General features: G+C 35.9%; 1 protein-coding gene across 1 annotated transcript; it reads left to right on the top strand.

Annotated features, from left to right (window-relative positions):
- The first annotated feature begins 249 nt into the window (after nucleotides 1-249).
- LOC116176120 (metabotropic glutamate receptor 1-like) lies at nucleotides 250-20059 on the top strand. The gene is made up of 6 exons (XM_031494593.1): nucleotides 250-275; nucleotides 498-781; nucleotides 12373-12542; nucleotides 12598-12840; nucleotides 17374-17515; nucleotides 17566-20059. Exons 1-6 carry the CDS (start codon nucleotides 250-252, stop codon nucleotides 18720-18722), a joined length of 2022 nt encoding a protein of 673 aa, XP_031350453.1. The 3' UTR covers nucleotides 18723-20059.
- The last annotated feature ends 237 nt before the right edge of the window (nucleotides 20060-20296 follow it).

Here is a 20296-nt window from a genome sequence, read left to right as displayed (position 1 = left end):
CCCACCCGATCAGGAACACACTGTATATTATTATATAGCATCCTTGGGTATAACCATAGTATAATACAAAGTATAACCATTGTATTTATAAATACAATGGTATAACCTAATATACGTATCTACTTACAAGTGTCATTACTACTGCACATCTTTATCTGTAATTTAAAATATTATTGATTAAATGCTGATTTTTCAAACACTTTTTTACAATTTATTCATCAAAGGATCTTCGTTTTAATTAAATGTACTATGACAAAGTCGCTTTTAGCTTATACGTAGGTAGAAGTAAAAGTTTGTTTTAAAACGTAATTTTTTAGAAAGTTCGCTACAGTGGAAATTTCTTTCAATTAGGCAAGATTATAAATACATCTTTTTCCGTATAGATATAGATCAAAATACCCCACAAAATATTTTAGAATTAATTACTTTATGCTATCTATAATAAAAATCATAATCGAAAATGACCTCTGTTTACTAATTTTGTCTTATTATTTTAGCGACGGATGGGCCGATCGGCAAGATGTTACAACTAATTACGAAATGGAAGCTTGGGGTGGAATTTCAATAAGAATTCACTCACCTTACGTTCACGACTTCGATTCGTATTATTTATCCTTAAAACCCTCGCAGAACATTCGCAATCCTTGGTTTAAAGAACTGTGGGAGGCGAGATTTAATTGTACTTTAAACCGTTCGACATTTGGAGATGCGACAAATATGACATCTGTCCTGGAAAATCCTCTTGATTTAAAAGGGACTTCAAGTAGACATCCGTGTACAGGTAAATCAATTTCAGTATCTGCAGTTTATTATTGATGTTTGGTCATTTCCTTGAAAATCGTGGAAATTGAGAAGTAGAGTTTTGAAGCAACTTTGATGCTCGAATGTCTTGGAATTTTTTTTAACCCGGGGACCATGAGTTTTACCTTTAAGTTAGGCAAAGTTGAAATGAGTGGAAAAATAGTTGTCACAGAGCTTTGCCTTTTATATGAATGCGATCTCTAGGTACTTTTTAGAACTTGAGATCCGAATTCGACCTTTCTAAGGGTGGTATCAACTAACTAAAAATTCGCAAGTTATTGCCATGACGTGATCATAACCATTATCAAACATTGAAATGTACTAATCACACAAATCAATTACAAACTATTGAAGATGTTTACGCAGATGTAATCTGCCCCAGCCCAAATTTGATGACTTTTGTTCGAGTTTTTATACGTACAAACTAGAAGTATATAGCAGACGATGTCAGTCAAAATAGTGTGTTTTCACTGATAATAAGAACGAATTCATTCACAAGTTTTGGATATGTTGGTGTATCGTAGATTTGTGATTACTTTATTAGTGATTCTAAAATTTTGGGAACGCAATTCTCGTTATCTTAGCTTTGAGCTTACATATCCGTGACGTGCTAAAGCTCTTATTATATTGCGACGAACTTTGGCTGCTCGCGCATAGCCGGTGTTGGAGGAATTAAAACCCAATTAGTAGAGTTATTGTTTGGGCGTAATTTAATTAAAGATATTAATACAAAGTATATTATGATTCCTCAAGCGGTATAGTCGGCGGCAAAACGACGGTACAGGGAACGAACGAACGGACGGACTCGGGCGCCACCAGACGATAATCTCGCGCCTGGACGATGTCGGCGGTATTTACGCATGGACGGGTTGGTTTCGGTAGCCTCGGAAGCAGTCGCAACCGGAGATGATAATTCCAGGTGTTCGGCGGTCAGGTTCAGTAAATGCGGCGGTTATGTCTGGAACGCTAAAACAAAATAGGGCCTAATACGGCCAATTCCCTAGCAGAAGAAAAGTAATTAAACAAATTCGCTTACTGTCAGTGAAACGTAAAGATGCAAAAGATGAGAAAAAGATCTCGTACGGTCGATAAAAACCTAAAGATGCAAAAGATCCAAATTACGGTATGCAAAATGGCAAAATATATCTACGGACTTACTTACGGCAAGTAGAACGCAAAAAGATCTTTCCAAAATTGAGCGTTTCGCTTATAAAGAAACCCAATTTGGTAGAGGTGGAACAAGGAAAATCCAAACCGTAGCGTATTCAATACGAAATCGAAACCAATCAATTCCTGTTCGTCCTAAAATTCCCGAACATCTGGGAATCGATTCCTTAATTAAGCGCGCAAAATTTGATACCACAATCGTCTCAATCGGCGCTTCTTTACTGTAATTCCTTTAATTAGTGCATGCTAATTATACATACTCAAAAGCTCATGAACTTACATTAATTAACTGTATGTTAATTGCAAGTTTTCGGACTCAGAGCAGGTGGCGGTTGTCTAATTTTTGCAAGCAAGACGCTAACTGATAGCGGGCAAAACAACTTGCTTAGAAAAACCAAAAAATATTAAATGTCCTTCATCTTTTCCAGAACAAGACCCTTCGGTGGTTACAATAATAATCCCAAAATTCCAACATCAACGGGTGTAGGCGGACTAATCAATTACGGCCGCTCCTGGTGTCCCTATAGCCCCGCGGAAATTTCTCAAAATTGCGGTTTTCTACGTGACGAAGCTCAAACCAATCGTTATTATACAGGATGGTCCTTGTAAGCGGAAAAATCCACTCAAAAACTCCGGATGCTTCGATACAATATCACCAATAAAAGCCAATTGATGATTAAAAATTATGCAAATGATGTACGAATTTCCGTTTCCCTGCTAAGGGGTTTCTATTTCACGTTTTCCAGACTTTTAGATCTTTAAATCTGGTAACATGACACTTTTGAGACCGATGCAAATTTCCACACTTTTTACGTGAAAAACTCAAGTGCATTGATGCCACATTTTAAAAATGTACAAAGAGACCCAACCTAAGGATTCATCTTGTGTATTCATAAGTGTTAACTTTTTAAAAATTAATGCAAAATACGTCTCCTCAAACTCCGATATAATTGCAGATTGCAGCTTGTTATGTGAACTAGGATGGCTTATACCACCTGCTGGAATCATCTACATTTTTATTGGATTTTTTTGCTCAGAAAATAATAAGGAAGGAATCACGTAGTGAAGAGTTTTACCTATTGAAAGGATACACCCTGGTCCCTGTTGTATCTTGGGGTTCGATATTAATACTCTGCTACACTCTATTGATTAACAATTTAGTTTGTTTGGATTAAAAAATGAAAATTGCAATTAAAAAACTACCACAAAAAAATAACATAATATAAGGAAATTAATTGCATTTCCTTAGCTACAGTATTTTTTTATGAACTGATTTAAACCTAGCACGGATATGAATAATTACTTCCTAAAGGAGAAATGGCTATCTCTTTTTTAAATTTAAATGGTTTAATGGTTTGTACTGCAAAATCAGCTTATTTTGTTTTATATTGACGCAGTATATAATGGAAACCTTCCGAGTTCAATTCCCTTAACATGAATTTTAATTGGAATTTGCCTGGATCCTAGGAAAGTATGAAAAAGTCTGTACAGACGAGTCACAAATCCAGAGATTTCTGTCGATGAGAATACAAAATTTTTGATCCGGTTCTGAATTTAATTGGTCTAGTGATAGTTCATCGGACTTTACAGTAACAATAAATATGCGTAACGAACCTTGTCGTGGTGACCCTTGGCGTTAGGACATAGGTGGTGAACAACCCACTGAGATGATTCATTACATTGAAGGTATTTGGTTTGTATTGCTTGCGGTATACATCAGGAGACAATTACTTGGTGAATGCGTATATTTTTCGAAAAATTCGAAAATAATCAAATAATTCAAAAATCTTTAGTTTAGTTAGCCAGAGCCTGCAATTAGTTGCTCAGGCATGGATATTTTTAAAACGGTTTATGTAATTCTAAATCGCGAATCCTGTTTCCCTTATTGTTTTTACACAACGTCAAAAAGCGATCAAGTCTATTTCTATAAAGGAGCTCATTCGGAGGCTGAAATAAAACCCCATTTAAAAACAGTTTACGGTGATGCTGCACATTAGGGAAGAAAGCTTTTGATTTGATTGATTTGACCAAGAATTCGTGGAAGATGAGGTTGTTGAAGATTGAGAAGTTGACGTCCAGAAACAATTTCCCGTATTAAAGAAAACATGTTAAACCCGCGATTCTTATAAGTTCATGAAGTTGCAGAAACGTGAAGAACATCTTGTAACTTAGCAAAGAAAAGATTATGTCCTGGACTAGAAATCAAGTGTTGGCGTTGTATATGGGTGGCAAAAGTAATGCATGATTGCAGAGTACTACAATCGACATGCTATAGGCAATCGTTCCTAGAAGGTGTTGATGTTGATGTTTTAAATAAGCAAGAACGCTATCCAATGTAGCCCTTAAGGTTAAAAGTGGTTTAAACATAGATTCATGATCACAACATATCTGAAATTACATTCACGTTGTAGTTGATGTTAGCATGTATTTATTTAGTACCTAATCTATGATCGAGTTTGAGAAAATAGTGTATTATAGAGGGTGACAATTTGAAAACTTACCACCCCCCATATCTTAGTAAATAAACGAGATATTTAAAAAAATCAAAATCCGTTTCGGTAATTTGGAGGGGGAATCACAATGACATAGTTGGCGACGCACCCCCTCCAACCCCCTGCGCCCCAGCCACCCCAACTTTTAAATCTTAAATAGTGACCCCCCATGTGTGATACGTCGTTGGAAAGCTCTGAAAAAATGCTTTCCAACCATACCAAATAGCATTACATTTAGGTTAGTAATTATCGTGCAAATCAAAAAATAAACTAATATGATACATTTGAAATCTGTCGTATTTAAAACGCAACCGGCGAACATAGACGAACTAAGACAGAGAATAATAATTCAAGAATGTCGAAATATTGCAAAACCTACATTTGAAAAGGTTCGACAAGAGTTTGAGAATAGATTATAACTGGCGATCAAAAATGAGTTGCTGTCAAGTCGGCTTTGGAAGTTGTTAAAAGTTAAATACGATTTTCCATGCTTATTTTTTTTTCCAACGACGTATCACACATGGGGGGTCACTATTTAAGATTTAAAAGTTGGGGTGGCTGGGGCGCAGGGGGTTGGAGGGGGTGCGTCGCCAACTATGTCATTGTGATTCCCCCTCCGAATTACCGAAACGGATTTTGATTTTTTTAAATATCTCGTTTATTTACTAAGATATGAGGGGTGGTAAGTTTTCAAATTGTCACCCTGTATAACCTTAGTGTGTGATACTTCAATCAAGAGGGTTGATACACTCATTATCATTAGTTCACTAAGCTCATGATATGATGGTTTCGTTGATTAGCCACACGCAATAAACTTTTGTTTCTATTGGCTCTTTCTTGATGATTTTTGATAGTAAACTAATGATAATGATTGTATACACCCATCATAGATTGTCATAGTAGTAAAAACATATCTACTATGCGATTAAAAATGAGTTGCTGGTCGAGTAACCTTTGGAATTGTTGTTTACATGTTTACAACTTCCAAAAGCGACTCGACCGCCATTCCTCTTTTATTGCCCGTTATAAATGAATTTGTACTGTATATTGTTCTCGTTTTTCAATAGATTTTCTCGTTAATCTAAAGGGTAAAAGTTTCGTAAAGGGTTTAATCAGTTTCGTGTTCGTGAATTTATTTTTCTGTGTAAAGTGCGTATTGAAATGGATGACGTAAGCATGTCGCGAATTGAGCCAAATTTCTATACGTGGATATTGCAAATGAAAGCGATTTTAGTGAAAATTAAATTATGGAGTTATGCAAGTGCACCGCAGAAGAAAATCGTGCTGAAAGACGATAACACAACGCGATTGTGGTAAATACGTTTAAAGCGGAGGATAATAACGCGATGTCGGATATTATTTTAAGCTAACCATCCTAGCGAATTGTCGCAAAAAGCTCGAATAGATTCATCAATCATCCGGTCCGGCGCGTAAAGCGACGTTATTGAAACATGTGACAAAATGTCAGATAACGGTGATACACGTGAACATTTAAATACGTTTTTCGATACGGTCGACAAATTAAATGATATGGATATAGAAATAAATCTGGACTTACTGTCGGTAATGCTATTATATGTAATAGTTTGTCAGCGAAATTCGAAAATTTCAGATGCGCGATAGAATCGTGGGGCTTACTGTCAACTCATCTTCATATCCAGATTCTGGAAGATAGCGACGCTCGAAAAAATGATCCATCCAACATTGTATCGAACGCTATGATGGTTAACAGACAGTGAATTTCGATGCTTTATGTGTAAGCGAAAATGCTATATAGCTAGAAAATGTAGAATTGTTCAACAAAAGGCAGCAAAGGCGGAAATATTCAACTATTATGTCCCAAGTACACGTCAAATACCTGAATAACTCAGATCTGGTATTTGGCGTGCACGAGGGATATACGGGATGACTATTGCCCATTCAATAGTTTTTCTTATTCCCCGTTGTCATCTTGTTCTATGACCTTATCATTGGCACTGCATCTTGCTATTGCAATAGGCTTATATCTAGACGTAAAAACGAAAGAATAAAAGTGAGTTATTCGTCAGTTGTTGCATGCAAGATTTTGGATACAATATGAAGAAAATTGACGGTCCTGATTACGAAGCGGGAGTAATTAAAACTCAATGGAATAGAATCGCTAAAATTTTGCAAGATAAGTACCTACAACTATCAAGAATATAATGTTTGTTTCAATCCTTTCAAGGACATGGTTTTTCAAAAAGGATGAAACCGAAAATAGGCATGGGTTCATTTACAAATTGTAATTTCCGTTAATAAAATTTTGAATTATTTAAGTTTCATTTTTGGGAATTGACACATAAGCAATACTCGCGGGTATTGCACACGTGCATGAATACTCTAGGATATTAGTCTGTAGCTAGGTGATTTCTGTAATATGCATTAATATGATTGGTTGAAATTTTCCGAGGGCAATAGTCTTAAATACTTTCGGAACAGATACAATGTAATCCTAAAGATGGTCCCTAGGTACCGGAGCTACGTCACATATTATGTGCAATCGATCTGAGATTTTTATGAAGTAGAGGTAATTGATGAAAATGATTTATTTCTTTTAAGCTAAAGGTACATGTTCGCGATTTTTATGAATTTATGTGCAATTTATTGTCATATAGCTAATTTTTAATTCTGTTAAGTGAACTGGTAGTGTAATCACAAAGATTCTTACATCTGCTTAAAAGGATAGTGTCATCTGCATACAGAATTAATTCTTTCCCATGACTAACATTTGTAATACCATTAAAATATATCAAAAAGAGCACAGGGCCAGGTACCGAACCTTGCGGCACTCTCGTATTAATTTCTTTAAAATTAGATTCAGAATCATTAAAATAAACATATGTATTGTGTGCGATTAAGGGTACGACTCTAATAATGCAACTGCAACAAAATTATATCCTGATAGCTTCTGCAACAAGCAAGAGTGAGTTACACAATCAAAAGCCTTTGTTAGATCTAAAAAATTGGCAACACAAAACTTACTATTCTCAAAACTATCCAAAATGTAATCCGTAAGTCTCAATATTGCACTACTTGTCGATTGTTAGCGAATTTTCATCAAATTGAAAAATCGCTATTGGCTGCACTTTGTCGTCCGTCCGTCACACGTACTCCTTCTACACCACTGAACCGATTTGGGCGATATGGGGACCGTGCATACATATATTTTTTGGTTTTGCGCATGCGCAGTGTCAAAAATTTGGTTTAACGCATGTGCAATGCTAACTTTTTTTATTTATGAAGAGATTTAAGTGAAACTTTATATGTACACACTACCAATATAAGTAAAATCAACGACGAATTTTATACATAGGCATTTGGAATAAAGACAAATCTAACACCAGTTGCAAAATTTGGTTTTGCGCATGCGCAATGCCAACATCCTTATTTACGGAAGCATTTAAATGAAATTTAATACATAGGCACTTGGAATACAAGCAAATCTAACACCAGTTTTAAAATTTGTTTTTGCGTATGCGCAATAGCAACTTTCTTATTTACGAAAGCAGTTAAATGAAATATAATAAAGTAGGCACTTTGAATGAAACTAACACTAATACCGGTTTCAAAATTACTGTTTACGCATGCTGTATGAAGGTATTCAATGAAATTTCTAATGTAGATAATGCGCAATGCTATTTACGAAAGCATTAAACAAAAGTTTTTACTATTACTGTTCTTGATGCTATTGACACTATCTCGCACATCATTGTAAGATACTTCACAAAAATCAAAACATGTAGTTATATTATGATAACTATTAAAGTAGAACATCGGGTTATTTTTCTCATTAGGAAGTGAGATCTAATATTTTCTCCAATTTCAACAAAATGGTTGTTAAATTGATCAGATGTTAAATTACTACTTTCAAGAAAAACATCAGATACGCCCTGCTTAATAATTTGCCATATAGCCCTTGATTTACAATTAGCATTTTGAATAAATGTGTCATTGGCAGCTATTCGCCTTTATACAGGGTGTTTCGAAATTCGCGCACACGGAGTATGGGATGGTGTTATACGACAAAAACTGAAGAAAAAGTTCCTCTACCAGTTTTCCATCAGACCGCTATTTTTCAAACTACCGCGGTTTTAAAAATCTCCGCCGCCCCCTTACGCTACGCCACTGGTTAAACATAATAATAACACATTTTTAAAAACAAAAGAAGGTACAAAATAAACTATAATTATGACGAGTAGGTAATTACAACAGTTGTTCAAAATGTGCGCCTTCTGCTAGTAAACAAGCTTCAGCACGCCGAAAAAAAAGTACCGGTCTGATCAAAAACTAGTAGAGGAACTTTTTTATTCAGTTTTCGTTGTATAACACCATCCCACAGTCCGTGTGCGCCAATTGCGAAACACCCTGTATACTTTATGGTACTTACTTACAAGCTGACGAGTATGGTAATCATAATATATTCTCCTGTTGTGAGAATTATGCACCTTCAAAACGTCGTGCATATTCTTGAGATGATGATTAAACCACACGTGATTATGCCTTTTTTTACTTCGACAACTACGAGTAAAAACTTTTGACGGGAAGCTAAAATAAAAACAATTGATAAACCTGGAGGAACCTGAAAATCCGGTTATTCAAGAACCCAAAGAATCATAAAAATAAAGAATTTTAATATGAGAAATCGAAAGAATTCGAAGAACCTTCAGAATTTGGAATATCTTATGTACTGAAAGAATTTTAACAATCAAGGATCGGAATTATTCTGAGAAAATGGATGCATCAGTGGAATCACAAATCTAAAAAAATTTAAAAAATCAAAGGAATTCGAAGAATATCAACAATCTCACGAATCTTGCAAATCTGAAAAAATTAAAGTATCCTAAGAATTCCAGAAATCTAAAAAAATACCCGATCAAACGAATGCTTTTAAAAAATCCTAATAACAGAAGGACCTCCATGTTTCAAAAAAGTGAAATAATCCAAGGAATAGAAAGTTCATGAATTCCAATATTTGATAAATCCGAAAAGTACGACGATGAAAAAATTTAAAGCGCCTGAAAAATCTGAAGAATCAGACCAATAGGAAAAATTGGAAGTCGAAGTATGGGACGAATTCGAAGAATTTGAAGGTACTAAACAATGGAAAATTAATTTGAAACATTTGAGCATATGGAATAACCCAACTGTTGAGAATAAAGAATATGAAACCTAACAGCAAGAAAAGAAATTAAAGAAATGAAAGATTTTAAAGAATCTTCAGAAACGAGAGAATATGAAAGGGCTAAAGAAACTCTGCTGCACTAAACTATCAAATCAAAAACATTGTTACATTTCTATAAAAACACATTTATGTTATGAGAAAAAAATTAAGCACGATACCCACACTTTGAGATTTTTGGTGACAGCTCCCCAACGAAACATTTTGGACCTGTATCTTACTTAGACCTTATTTATTTTGGTCCATTTTTGAACATTTTTTTCTTTTTAGCATTTGATAGGTAAAAACATTTAAGTTACGAAGTCAACTCCAAAAAAAGACATGAAATAGCAATAGGATTTTCGTCGACTTCTGTTATGTTTTACTTGAATGCCGAAAAGATGCTGTGTACAGATATTCAGATCTTAATCGTCGTTCAATAACTTTCGATCCCAGATCAACGTGGAAAAATATTACACGTGAAAGGAGATGAAAATATAGCATGTGATACTTTCCAAGTCAACAGAACAGCTATCGTATTTATAACATAAAATTAGAATGTACGTACAAGGAGATTGTTTCAAATTAGAGCGACACATAGGTACCTACCCTAAGTTTATGTTATACGCACCTCAAAGAGAAGAGAATCATAGATGTTATCTTACTAAAGTTTTCAGTGTATTTCATTTAAATAAATTTTATGTTCTATTTATTCATTTTACTTGGAGTAACAAATGGCGGCAAAATGTTGAAGATGCACTGTATTTTAAACTGGCTGTAGGTATATATAAATTGTGCACCATCAATTTTTTATTGCTTAAAGTATACGCACTTTGCAGTTCCCTAAATTGGGAGTAAAGAAATATGGCGTTATGTAAATTTTATTACTCCGTTTCGGTTATAGTTATTTTCATGATAGCTCAACGGTCCAACTTCAAGTTGAAGCGCCGGCTATGCAATTCACTAATTCAGTAATTCTTCGCATTTCCCCTTATACTTCGCGAAATTTTAAATTTCAAGCAGATTAGGATTTTTCCGACTAAAATTAAAGAATGTAATTATCTTATGAAAGAGGCTGACAAAGCGTTTCTCCAACAGGAATGTATTCATTGTCGCTCATTCGAAAAAATCCTATTACTAAGGTTAAACTTGATTACCGCTAAACCAGTATAAAAATATAGACCTTCTCAAAAGATATTTGCACTTCAATGTTAATTTCGTCTCATTCTATGCGATCTCCTTTAATAAAATACACGCGTCTCTAGGTACATTGTTCAAAGTACTGTGGTAAGTCTTAACATAACTAATTTTCCACTCTCCTTCTCTTAGGCTAAAACTTCGCTTCGTAGATAATAGAGCTTTAGGACCCTGGTTTGTACGTTGTGTTTTTCGAATGGCGTGGAGCTTTTAAGAAGCGATTGCTAAAAAAGCAATTAGGTTGGCGTGTTTATTAATTATTTATCAGTTTGGTTCCTAACATTTTACAAAATATAATTAAATAAGGCAAAATGGCATTTCATTCACATTTATTTGCAAATCATAACTAACAGCCGCAAAAATATTTTTTTTTAGGTGAAATAGCAACGTGCGAAAATGTCAGTGCACACCTCAGTTTAGTACATGCATTCATGCATTACCCCGGCTTTCTTTACTATTGCTCTTCTAATACAAAAACAGTCACGTCAATCATCGCAGGCAGCCACCCACTGCAAAACTGGTGGCCTATGGGCTGTACACAAATTATGCTATTATATTTTTATCTCTATCTAGCCCATACGAAGAAAAAGACATACGTTTTACAGTGGGCGGCTACCTGAGACTGTTTTTATACTAGACGACGTATAATTTAAGTAAGAAATAACCATGCGAAAAGACTGAATCCTTTCGATGAAATTTGAAACAGGTACCATACCATACCAGCGCAAAAACCTATTTAAAAGTGTTCAATGTAATGTGTTTGATCATAAGGACATTCATTTTAGAAAAATAATTTTTTTCTGAAAATTTGCCACCAAGAAAACTCGCTTCTCCAGGTAAATTGGTCTCGGATTCGCTCCCGAACTTTTAACTTCCAAAGAAGATGAGTTTCTATCGCAATATATTTTGGTGACTAGCAACTTTGTCCAAAGATCGTTCATTTTCAGAAAAACTCTCGGTACACACAAAGAACTGCATTTAAGAATACAAAATTTTACAAACCTTAAATAGGTAATTGCTACTTACTCAACGCCAGACCCCTCATACACTCCTGTGACAAATTTCGCTTCCGCCCGGCAAAACTCTCCCGAGTAAATTCCCAGCAGCAGTTCTTTCAGCGTAGTTTCTTTAGGTTTCAGATCTCCTGAAAGTGCATTTTTCTTGCGAGGGGATATTCCGACGGAGACCAATTTTTGAGGAATGCGTATTCTGGGGGTGAATATTTTGAGAGTGGCACTTCCATAGGCGAACAATTTTGGGGCAAATCTTCTGGGGGAGAATATTTGGGGCAAAATTTAATGGAAGCGAAATTACTGGCGCAAATCTAATTAGAAAACAACTTACAATTACAGCACAAATCATTTTCTACAGCCAAATAGTTGTTAAAAGTACTCTTCCTCATAATGAGACGTGAAACGTGGGCTCCCTTAGTAACTTATATACTAGTAATGAGCAAATATCCTAATTTGACTATCGAAAGCCTATGAGTCACCATTGCCAATTGTATTTCTGGATTCATATAATGTACTATTTTAGGAAATGAACGGCTATCTCAAGAGTATCGACAAGATCCTAAACTAAGCTTTGTAATTAAAGCCGTCTATACGTTCGCTTACGCTCTACAAAATATGCATCAAGAAATCTGTGGCGATAAGTATTTTGGAGTCTGTGATAAATTGAACCCTTTTAATGGTTCCCTGTTCAAGGTAGGTAAATTTGTCAAAGGGTTTGATGTAAATTACGTCGTTGTTCTAATTTTAGAATTATCTTTTAAATGTAAGTTTTACCTACAAGGATGACATTGTAGAATTTGATGACAACGGTGATCCTCCAGGCCGGTACGACATTGTAAATTATCAAAGACTGGCAGATGGAAGATTTGACTATGTCCAAGTTGGTATATGGAATAACAGAACGCTAAATTGGATATCCGATTTGCAATTTGGCCCGCATTCTTCCATGGAATCAGTTTGTTCGGCTCCTTGTCCTCATGGTCACTACAAGGTATGTAATTAAAGTCCTAACAACTTTTTGTAAATGCGAACACGTGCCGTGCTCTTTATGATATTAATGAAAATTATCCTTAATTGATCTTGAAAAACCGATGGATGTCTGCGAATCATCGCTGCTAACTATATCTTAAGTCATATTATGAATTCAATTAATGCGATCAAAACCACTGCGCGCTGATCCCTGGAAATAGCGAAAGCAATCCCAATGAAACTCAAATTGACATTAACCTAAAACAAGTATAACTTCAACGAATATGAAACCAAGATTATCACTTTCTCCTTGTGAGTACCCACTTCCGATATTAACTTCTTCATATATCTGAATTTTAATTTTCTCCTTATCGCCAGATGTATCTAATTCACAACTTCCACTCTTCCTTTGTGAATACCCTTTTCTGTCTTCGAAATATCAGACTACGAATCTTTTAGGTTATAGAATGGATTGAAATTCTTAACATCTAGGTACAGCTGGATGGTATATAAAGATGTTCAGTTGTTTTCAGTAAAGTGCATTTGAAATCCGTTGGCAATTAATTCTTCTAGTATTTAGGTATCACTTCAAATTGGAGATTTTTCTTGAATGTAATAGCCTCAAACTTCGGTGGTTGTTTTTACTTGTAAGCGAAAATTAATTTTCGTACATCACTCATTTTATTGAACTTTGTTATTGTTTAGTATACTTAATCGGAAAAATCATCAGTAAGCATTTCCGCAAAAGTATGGTCACAATGACGTCTTTAATAATGGGGCCGATTAAATTAAGATTACTATTGGCGTGTTGACAGTTTTTTAGTTATAATTTCGCGAATGTCGAATATCGAATGATGAATATGCCACTTGCTTGCCCGGGAAACTACGCTCACGTGCAGTTTATTTAATTGTAGCAAATCCTTTACAAATTAATACCAAGCTTTTCTTAATAACTTTCCGGTTAAGCCAAAATTCGCCCAGAATAATTCACACTAATAGTATATTAAGACACAAGTGTATAAGCCCTTAATGCCCTTGATGCATAAATAACTTCGAACATATCAATCAGCAAGTTCATTTATGACTGCGCTGCGGTGAACTCTGTTCCATTGCCACATTGGAGGATGTAAGGAGTACCTATTATACAAAAAATGTCTAAAAGATTGTAAGGTACTTCCGTACCTCTTTTAGATTTCAAAGGTTTTAAAAACACTGATTTTGTTAGATGGTCCTGAAATAGTACATTATACCTATATCAAGGTAGAGAAGGCCACTATTATTGCCTGAGCACCAAAATTACCTCTCGAGGCGCTTGCGCCGAGGGGTGTGAGGTGCGAAGGCAATAATATACTTCTCTACCGTGGTATATATACTATTTTTTTCACTACTAGCACTTGAAGTCCTCTAAATTAACATATTATGTTGATAAGAAAGTGAACGGTTGGACAGAATTTTTTGTTTCTTAATTTAACATGCCAATCAAGTACGTAGAAGTACAAGTCAAACAGGCCGTATTTTGTTCTGTCATTGAGATATTGTCAAAAAGTAATTTCGTTCGAATTTTTTCAAAATGTGATAATTTTAGGTATGTAATTTCTCTGGAAATGGCGGGTGGTGGCAATTATTCATTTCAGAGAATTTGTCTAAACGTTTATTGAGCGAAATTTCGGGTTGTGTTTTCTAAAAGTGACAGCGTGACAGTTCTCATTATTGACTACTAGTTAATAATGTCCACATTATTAACCACTTTGAACAATTGCCGAGAAAGCCTACTTAACAAGTGGAAACAAGTTAAAAAGTAATCGTAAACGATTTACATAAAGCGCATTTCCACTTGCATTCATTTCCCATTTGTAAGATGCAACTTCTGTTAAAATCGTAAAAATCCGCCCACAAATATGAAAGATAGCGTTGCACGCATGGGCAACCCATTGTTGACGTGCTACTTCAATTTCAGTTTATGAGAAGAATTTCATTTCAATGCTTTTCTAAATAAGAAAGTTGGAACTGCGCATGCGCAAACCTAAATTTTAAAACTAATGTTAGATTTTCCTTTGTTCCAAGCGCCTAAGTATCAAATTTCACTTAAATAGTTCCATAGATAAAAAAGTTGGCACGGCGCATGCGCAAAATAAAATTTTGAAACTGGCGCTAGATTTTCCTTTATTCCAAGTGCCTATGTATCAAATTTCGTTTAAATTCTTCCATAAATAAAAAGTTGGCACTGCGCATGCGCAAAACCAAATTTTGAAATTGGCGTTTGATTTTCCTTTATTCCAAGTGCCTATGTATCAAATTTCGTTTAAATTCTTCCATAAATAAAAAAGTTGGCACTGCGCATGCGCAAAACCAAATTTTGAAATTGGCGTTTGATTTTCCTTTATTCGAAGTGCTTATGTATCAAATTTCGTTTAAATTCTTCCATAAATAAAAAAGTTGGCACTGCGCATGCGCAAAACCAAATTTTGAAATTGGCGTTTGATTTTCCTTTATCCCAAGTGCCTATGTATCAAATTTCGTTTAAATTCTTCCATAAATAAAAAAGTTGGCACTGCGCATGCGCAAAACCAAATTTTGAAATTGGCGTTTGATTTTCCTTTATCCCAAGTGCCTATGTATCAAATTTCGTTTAAATTCTTCCATAAATAAAAAAGTTGGCACTGCGCATGCGCAAAACCAAATTTTGAAATTGGCGTTTGATTTTCCTTTATCCCAAGTGCCTATGTATCAAATTTCGTTTAAATTCTTCCATAAATAAAAAAGTTGGCACTGCGCATGCGCAAAACCAAATTTTGAAATTGGCGTTTGATTTTCCTTTATCCCAAGTGCCTATGTATCAAATTTCGTTTAAATTCTTCCATAAATAAAAAAGTTGGCACTGCGCATGCGCAAAACCAAATTTTGAAATTGGCGTTTGATTTTCCTTTATTCCAAGTGCCTATGTATCAAATTTCATTCAAATACTTTTATAAGTAAAAAAGTTTGCAATTCGGTTTATAAATGGTCGAGATGCGAAAAGGGCACTGTGAATTTTGAATCGATTCGATTCAACTTTTGGCATTGCGTATTATATGGCTAAAGCTATGCCCATATTGAATTTCATGCAATTCAGTTCATAACTAACGGAGATGTAAAAGCGATCGAACATTTCTAAACAAAGTTATCGTTCACACGGACAGATAGATGGACAGACAGACAAAGGAACAGACGGAGAGACCAACCGGCAGGCGACAGATAGCAATGCAAAATTATAAACGATCTCTAGGATCGTTAATAAACGGCAAAAGTGTAAAATTATGGAACATGTAAAAAACGGTTTTTTGTTTTTTTTACAATAACTTTTTTTGTAAGCGGTACAGAAAAAATTCCTTCCTTGGTACAAGACTCGACACCATAACGAACCAAATAGCGAAAAAAGTAGAACAATAGCTCTTAAGATAAAAAACTAGTAGCGTCGCAAAGTTAGCGGACGGACGGACGGACGGACGGACGGACGGACAAAGTGGCCACAATAGCGCATTTTTTTTTATTTTTGTGGAAATGCGCTAAAAAGGTTAATAATCATGTCATCAGACGCTAGTAGTAAAAAAAAGTATTTATATCTTCCATCTTTTGGTGCATTCATTCAAAACTTCAAACAATGCTGCGATTAAAAAGTGGAACAGATTTGGAAGCATACTACGCGCGTTTGTGAAAGCTTCAACCAAAGGTATTTCGCGTACCGTGCCTATGTATTTACATTTTTACATTCTGTAAGCCGAGTTTTCGTTACATTATATCCGTCAATATCTAGCGTACGATGCCACGGGTGAAAATCTGTAATATAATAAATGCTAATGCAGAAAATGGTGTTGCATATTATGTGCTTTGGTGCAATCAATTTGTGACTGTGCTCGTATTCCCCGCATATTACGCATTATTGCTCTCTTTCTGAAATTTATGAAACTATGACATTGAATTTAGATGTTACTCCAAAAATGTCGGTTCGTTTAGTAAATGTTTGGATTGGTTTTTATTTATTACTTTTAGTTGTATATTATTACGGACAGTTACACACATATCCAATGAAATTATAACAAAGCGCATCAAGCAAAACAATTTAATACTTGGTTTATTGTTACGAACGCTACTATATGTGTTCTTTTATCAGACAAAAAAGTTTCCTTTCAGATCTTACAAATTGCGTACACCCGGTTACTTAGAAAACTAATAAATGTCTTAGAAGTCTAGAAAACGCCGTCGTGTTCCAGAATATTCCCGCGCGTTTAGCATTTTGTGCGACTTTGTAGATCAAGCGATGGTTAGGCATTATATTTTGGGTGAAATAATAATGTGAAATTTTCAGCGCTTTCCTTGTTGCGCCTAACTAAAAATATGTAAAAAAATCGTGACTTTGCGTTCCATTTTAGCTCACACACTTTTTTCAGAAAATATCAGAGAATCGCTCAAATTTTATCTTACCGGCCAATCTCTTAATGTGATGTATGGCACCGTAATAATACACCAAATACAAGTTTCAGGTATAATTAATTTGATGTTTTGCTTTCTATTTTAGAATGTACAACAAGGAGGCAAGGACAAACGCTGCTGTTGGGTCTGCGTACGATGCCCTTTCGGTGAAATCTTAGATGAAGCTTCCGATTTCAAGAGTTGCCAGAGATGCCCATTAGGAACCATTCCAGATAAAGCTCAAACAGGCAAGCGCTCATGTACTTTCCCATCATCAATTTTATAATATATTTTCCAGTTTGTCTTCCTCTACCAATTGAACATATGCAATGGTTCGACACTCAAGCTGTGGTTGCAATTTTTTTCGCGTCGTTAGGATTCTTCATAACTTTATTCGCGCTAATTATATTCGCTCAGTATAGTAATACCCCAGTTGTGAAATCGTCCACCAAAGAGCTTTCCTATACTATTCTCGCGGGGATGATGATATCACACGCGTCGATTTTTATTATTTTAGCAAAACCGACGAAAATGACCTGTACGTTAAACCGTTTCATTCCCGGATTAAGCTTCGCAATGATATACGCTGCTTTACTGACAAAGACGAATAGAATCTCACGTATTTTAGCGGGATCTAAAAAGAGATTTCCAACGAGGAAGCCATTATTTATGTCTGCCACCGCTCAAATAATAATAACGTGTTTTCTTATAGGAATTGAAGTATTCATTTCAATAGGGATGCTCATGTATCAAGAAGCAAGCAGCACCCACACTTATCACCCGACCAGGACAGTTCTTGAGTGTAATACGACGCCTGAAGGGGTTGTAGTGCCGCTTGCGTTCGACTTTCTTTTAATATTCTTCTGCACTGTCTACGCAGTAAAAACAAGGAATGTTCCAGAGAATTTTAACGAAGCGAAGTTTATTGGATTCGCAATGTACACAACGTGCGTTATTTGGATAGCGTTTGTGCCCATATATTTTGGCAGCGATTCGAAAGTGATTACCATGTGTATGTGTGTTACTCTTAGTGCAATGGTTACGTGGATTTTTTTGTTTATTCCAAAACTGTACATAATTCTTTTTCGGCCCGAAAAAAATAATCGATCCTTCTTTACTACAAGCAAAAATATTAGGTGCCATATCGGGTGTAGGGTGTCGACCGCTATATCCGAAAAAAGCTCAATAAATAGTTGGAGGGACAGTAGCTGCAGCTGTAGAGAAAACGAAAAACCGGTTAAAGAAATTCCACAGAAAAGAACGTTATCATGCCAAACTGGAGTCGAATTGTTGCAAGTTCTTTTAAGTGCTAAAAGTTTGATGGACATGTATTCGCCGTCTCATACTGCCCTTCCAAGGATTACGGAGAGGGATTGTTGTGAAGCTGACAGTTGTCAAATGAAAAAAATCACGATAAAGTTGCCAAACCAGTTCGATGCCAATCTGAAATATTAATGTGGTACTGAATGTAATAAATTCGGTGTATTGGGGTTGGAACCAATTTTTTATTTTTGGCATGTGTAAAGGCTATTAGTCCAATCGACGAATGTTTGCTTTCAAAGGTGACTCCCCTTCCCTTGTCCAACCCTAGGGAAAATTATTCTTTCCGCGAACGGCGAAGTTAATAAAATACCCAAGATTCAAGATTTTTCATGGTAACGCTTCTGAGTATTACCTACCCAGAGCTGGGTACTGCTCGCGAGCGTTTCGCTCAAAAAAACGCTTCAAGCACAAAAGCGCGAGCACTTTTCGGACCGGCCGCTTGGTGCTCGATACTCGAGCGTTTACAAAGTCCTCGGCACTCGAGCGCTTTTTCTGCCCGCGAGCGGCTTTTCTGCTCCTGATCGTTTTTTTTTTGCTCATGAGCGCTTTTAACCGCCCTCAAGCGCTGAAGGATTAAGCCCGCTCGCGAGCGTTTTTTCCGCTCTTGAGTGTCTCTCCGCTCACGAGCAGTTTTCCCGAGCGCTCGCGATAAACTGCTCGAGCACTTTTAGGAGTACTCGGAACGCGCACGCGATTTCGCTTTGCAAAACAGCTCGATACTCGCGAGCATTTTTGAGACAATTAGAGCGGTTGTCACTCGTCGCTCGAGCGGTTTTTTAGAACGCTTGACCCAGTTCTGTACCTACCTATAGATTTCTGGAAAACGGAATTTATAGTCATCTCTAAACACGTAATACTTTTTCTGTAAATCTAACTACAGCTACGGTGGAAGGAGTAAATTGACTTCGGTGTCGCGACATAAGGACGCATGAAATTGGATGCATGTTAAATTGGCGAGACAAAAGGACGCATCGTTACTTTCCTTCACACTTCACCCAGGCTTAGGAGGGAGCAAAAATTCTGGCGTGTTTAAAAGTTTCTTATTTATTTTATTTAAGGTTGATTTTCTGTGAGAGTAGAGTGCTTTTGCGATCAGGTGCTGTTTCAAGTTTACTTTAAATACTTTGGGCCTCACCGCTTTCCAGTCTTTTGGGCATAGGTTACCTATACTGCAGATATTCGGTTGCGCGTAATCTAACACCCGGGTGTTGACAATAGGGAGTTTTGTAGTTATGGCATAGTGTAAATTCTTGCAATTAAATTCTTCTGCTGCCTATGGACTTCTGATACCACTTTATATAGGGTGTAGCCCCTAAGACTCCTCGGATCATAATTCGTTTACCATAAAAGATACCGCTAAAGTCCTAGAGAAAAATTGACCCATATTTACCGCCGCCATATTTCTAAAATATTTTCGATCACCAGGGGCGTGCTGTATTCCAGTGGCGTATCAAACCTGCTTTTTTTTAAAATGGACACCCCATGTTTTATTACTGATTTGAAATTTACTTGAAAAATACTTATTCTTTATGTAACCGGCTATACCCCTAACTTTAACGATTTCGCTTTTATAACTTTTTTCGTCAAAATTTAAGTTTTTCGAAATTTTTTTGAGAGAAACTAATTCGCGTAGGCGGCTAAGTTTTGGACTGAAGCGTGGGTTAAGACCTCTTCCCAGTCACCGAATTTTGTTAGGTACTTTATAA

The sequence above is a fragment of the Photinus pyralis genome, unplaced genomic scaffold (assembly GCF_008802855.1).
Source record: "Photinus pyralis isolate 1611_PpyrPB1 unplaced genomic scaffold, Ppyr1.3 Ppyr1.4_LG7, whole genome shotgun sequence".
In the NCBI taxonomy this organism is placed as follows: Eukaryota; Metazoa; Arthropoda; class Insecta; order Coleoptera; family Lampyridae; genus Photinus; species Photinus pyralis.
Note: the sequence above shows the minus strand (reverse complement) of the source record. Positions and strands in the feature narration are given on the sequence as shown.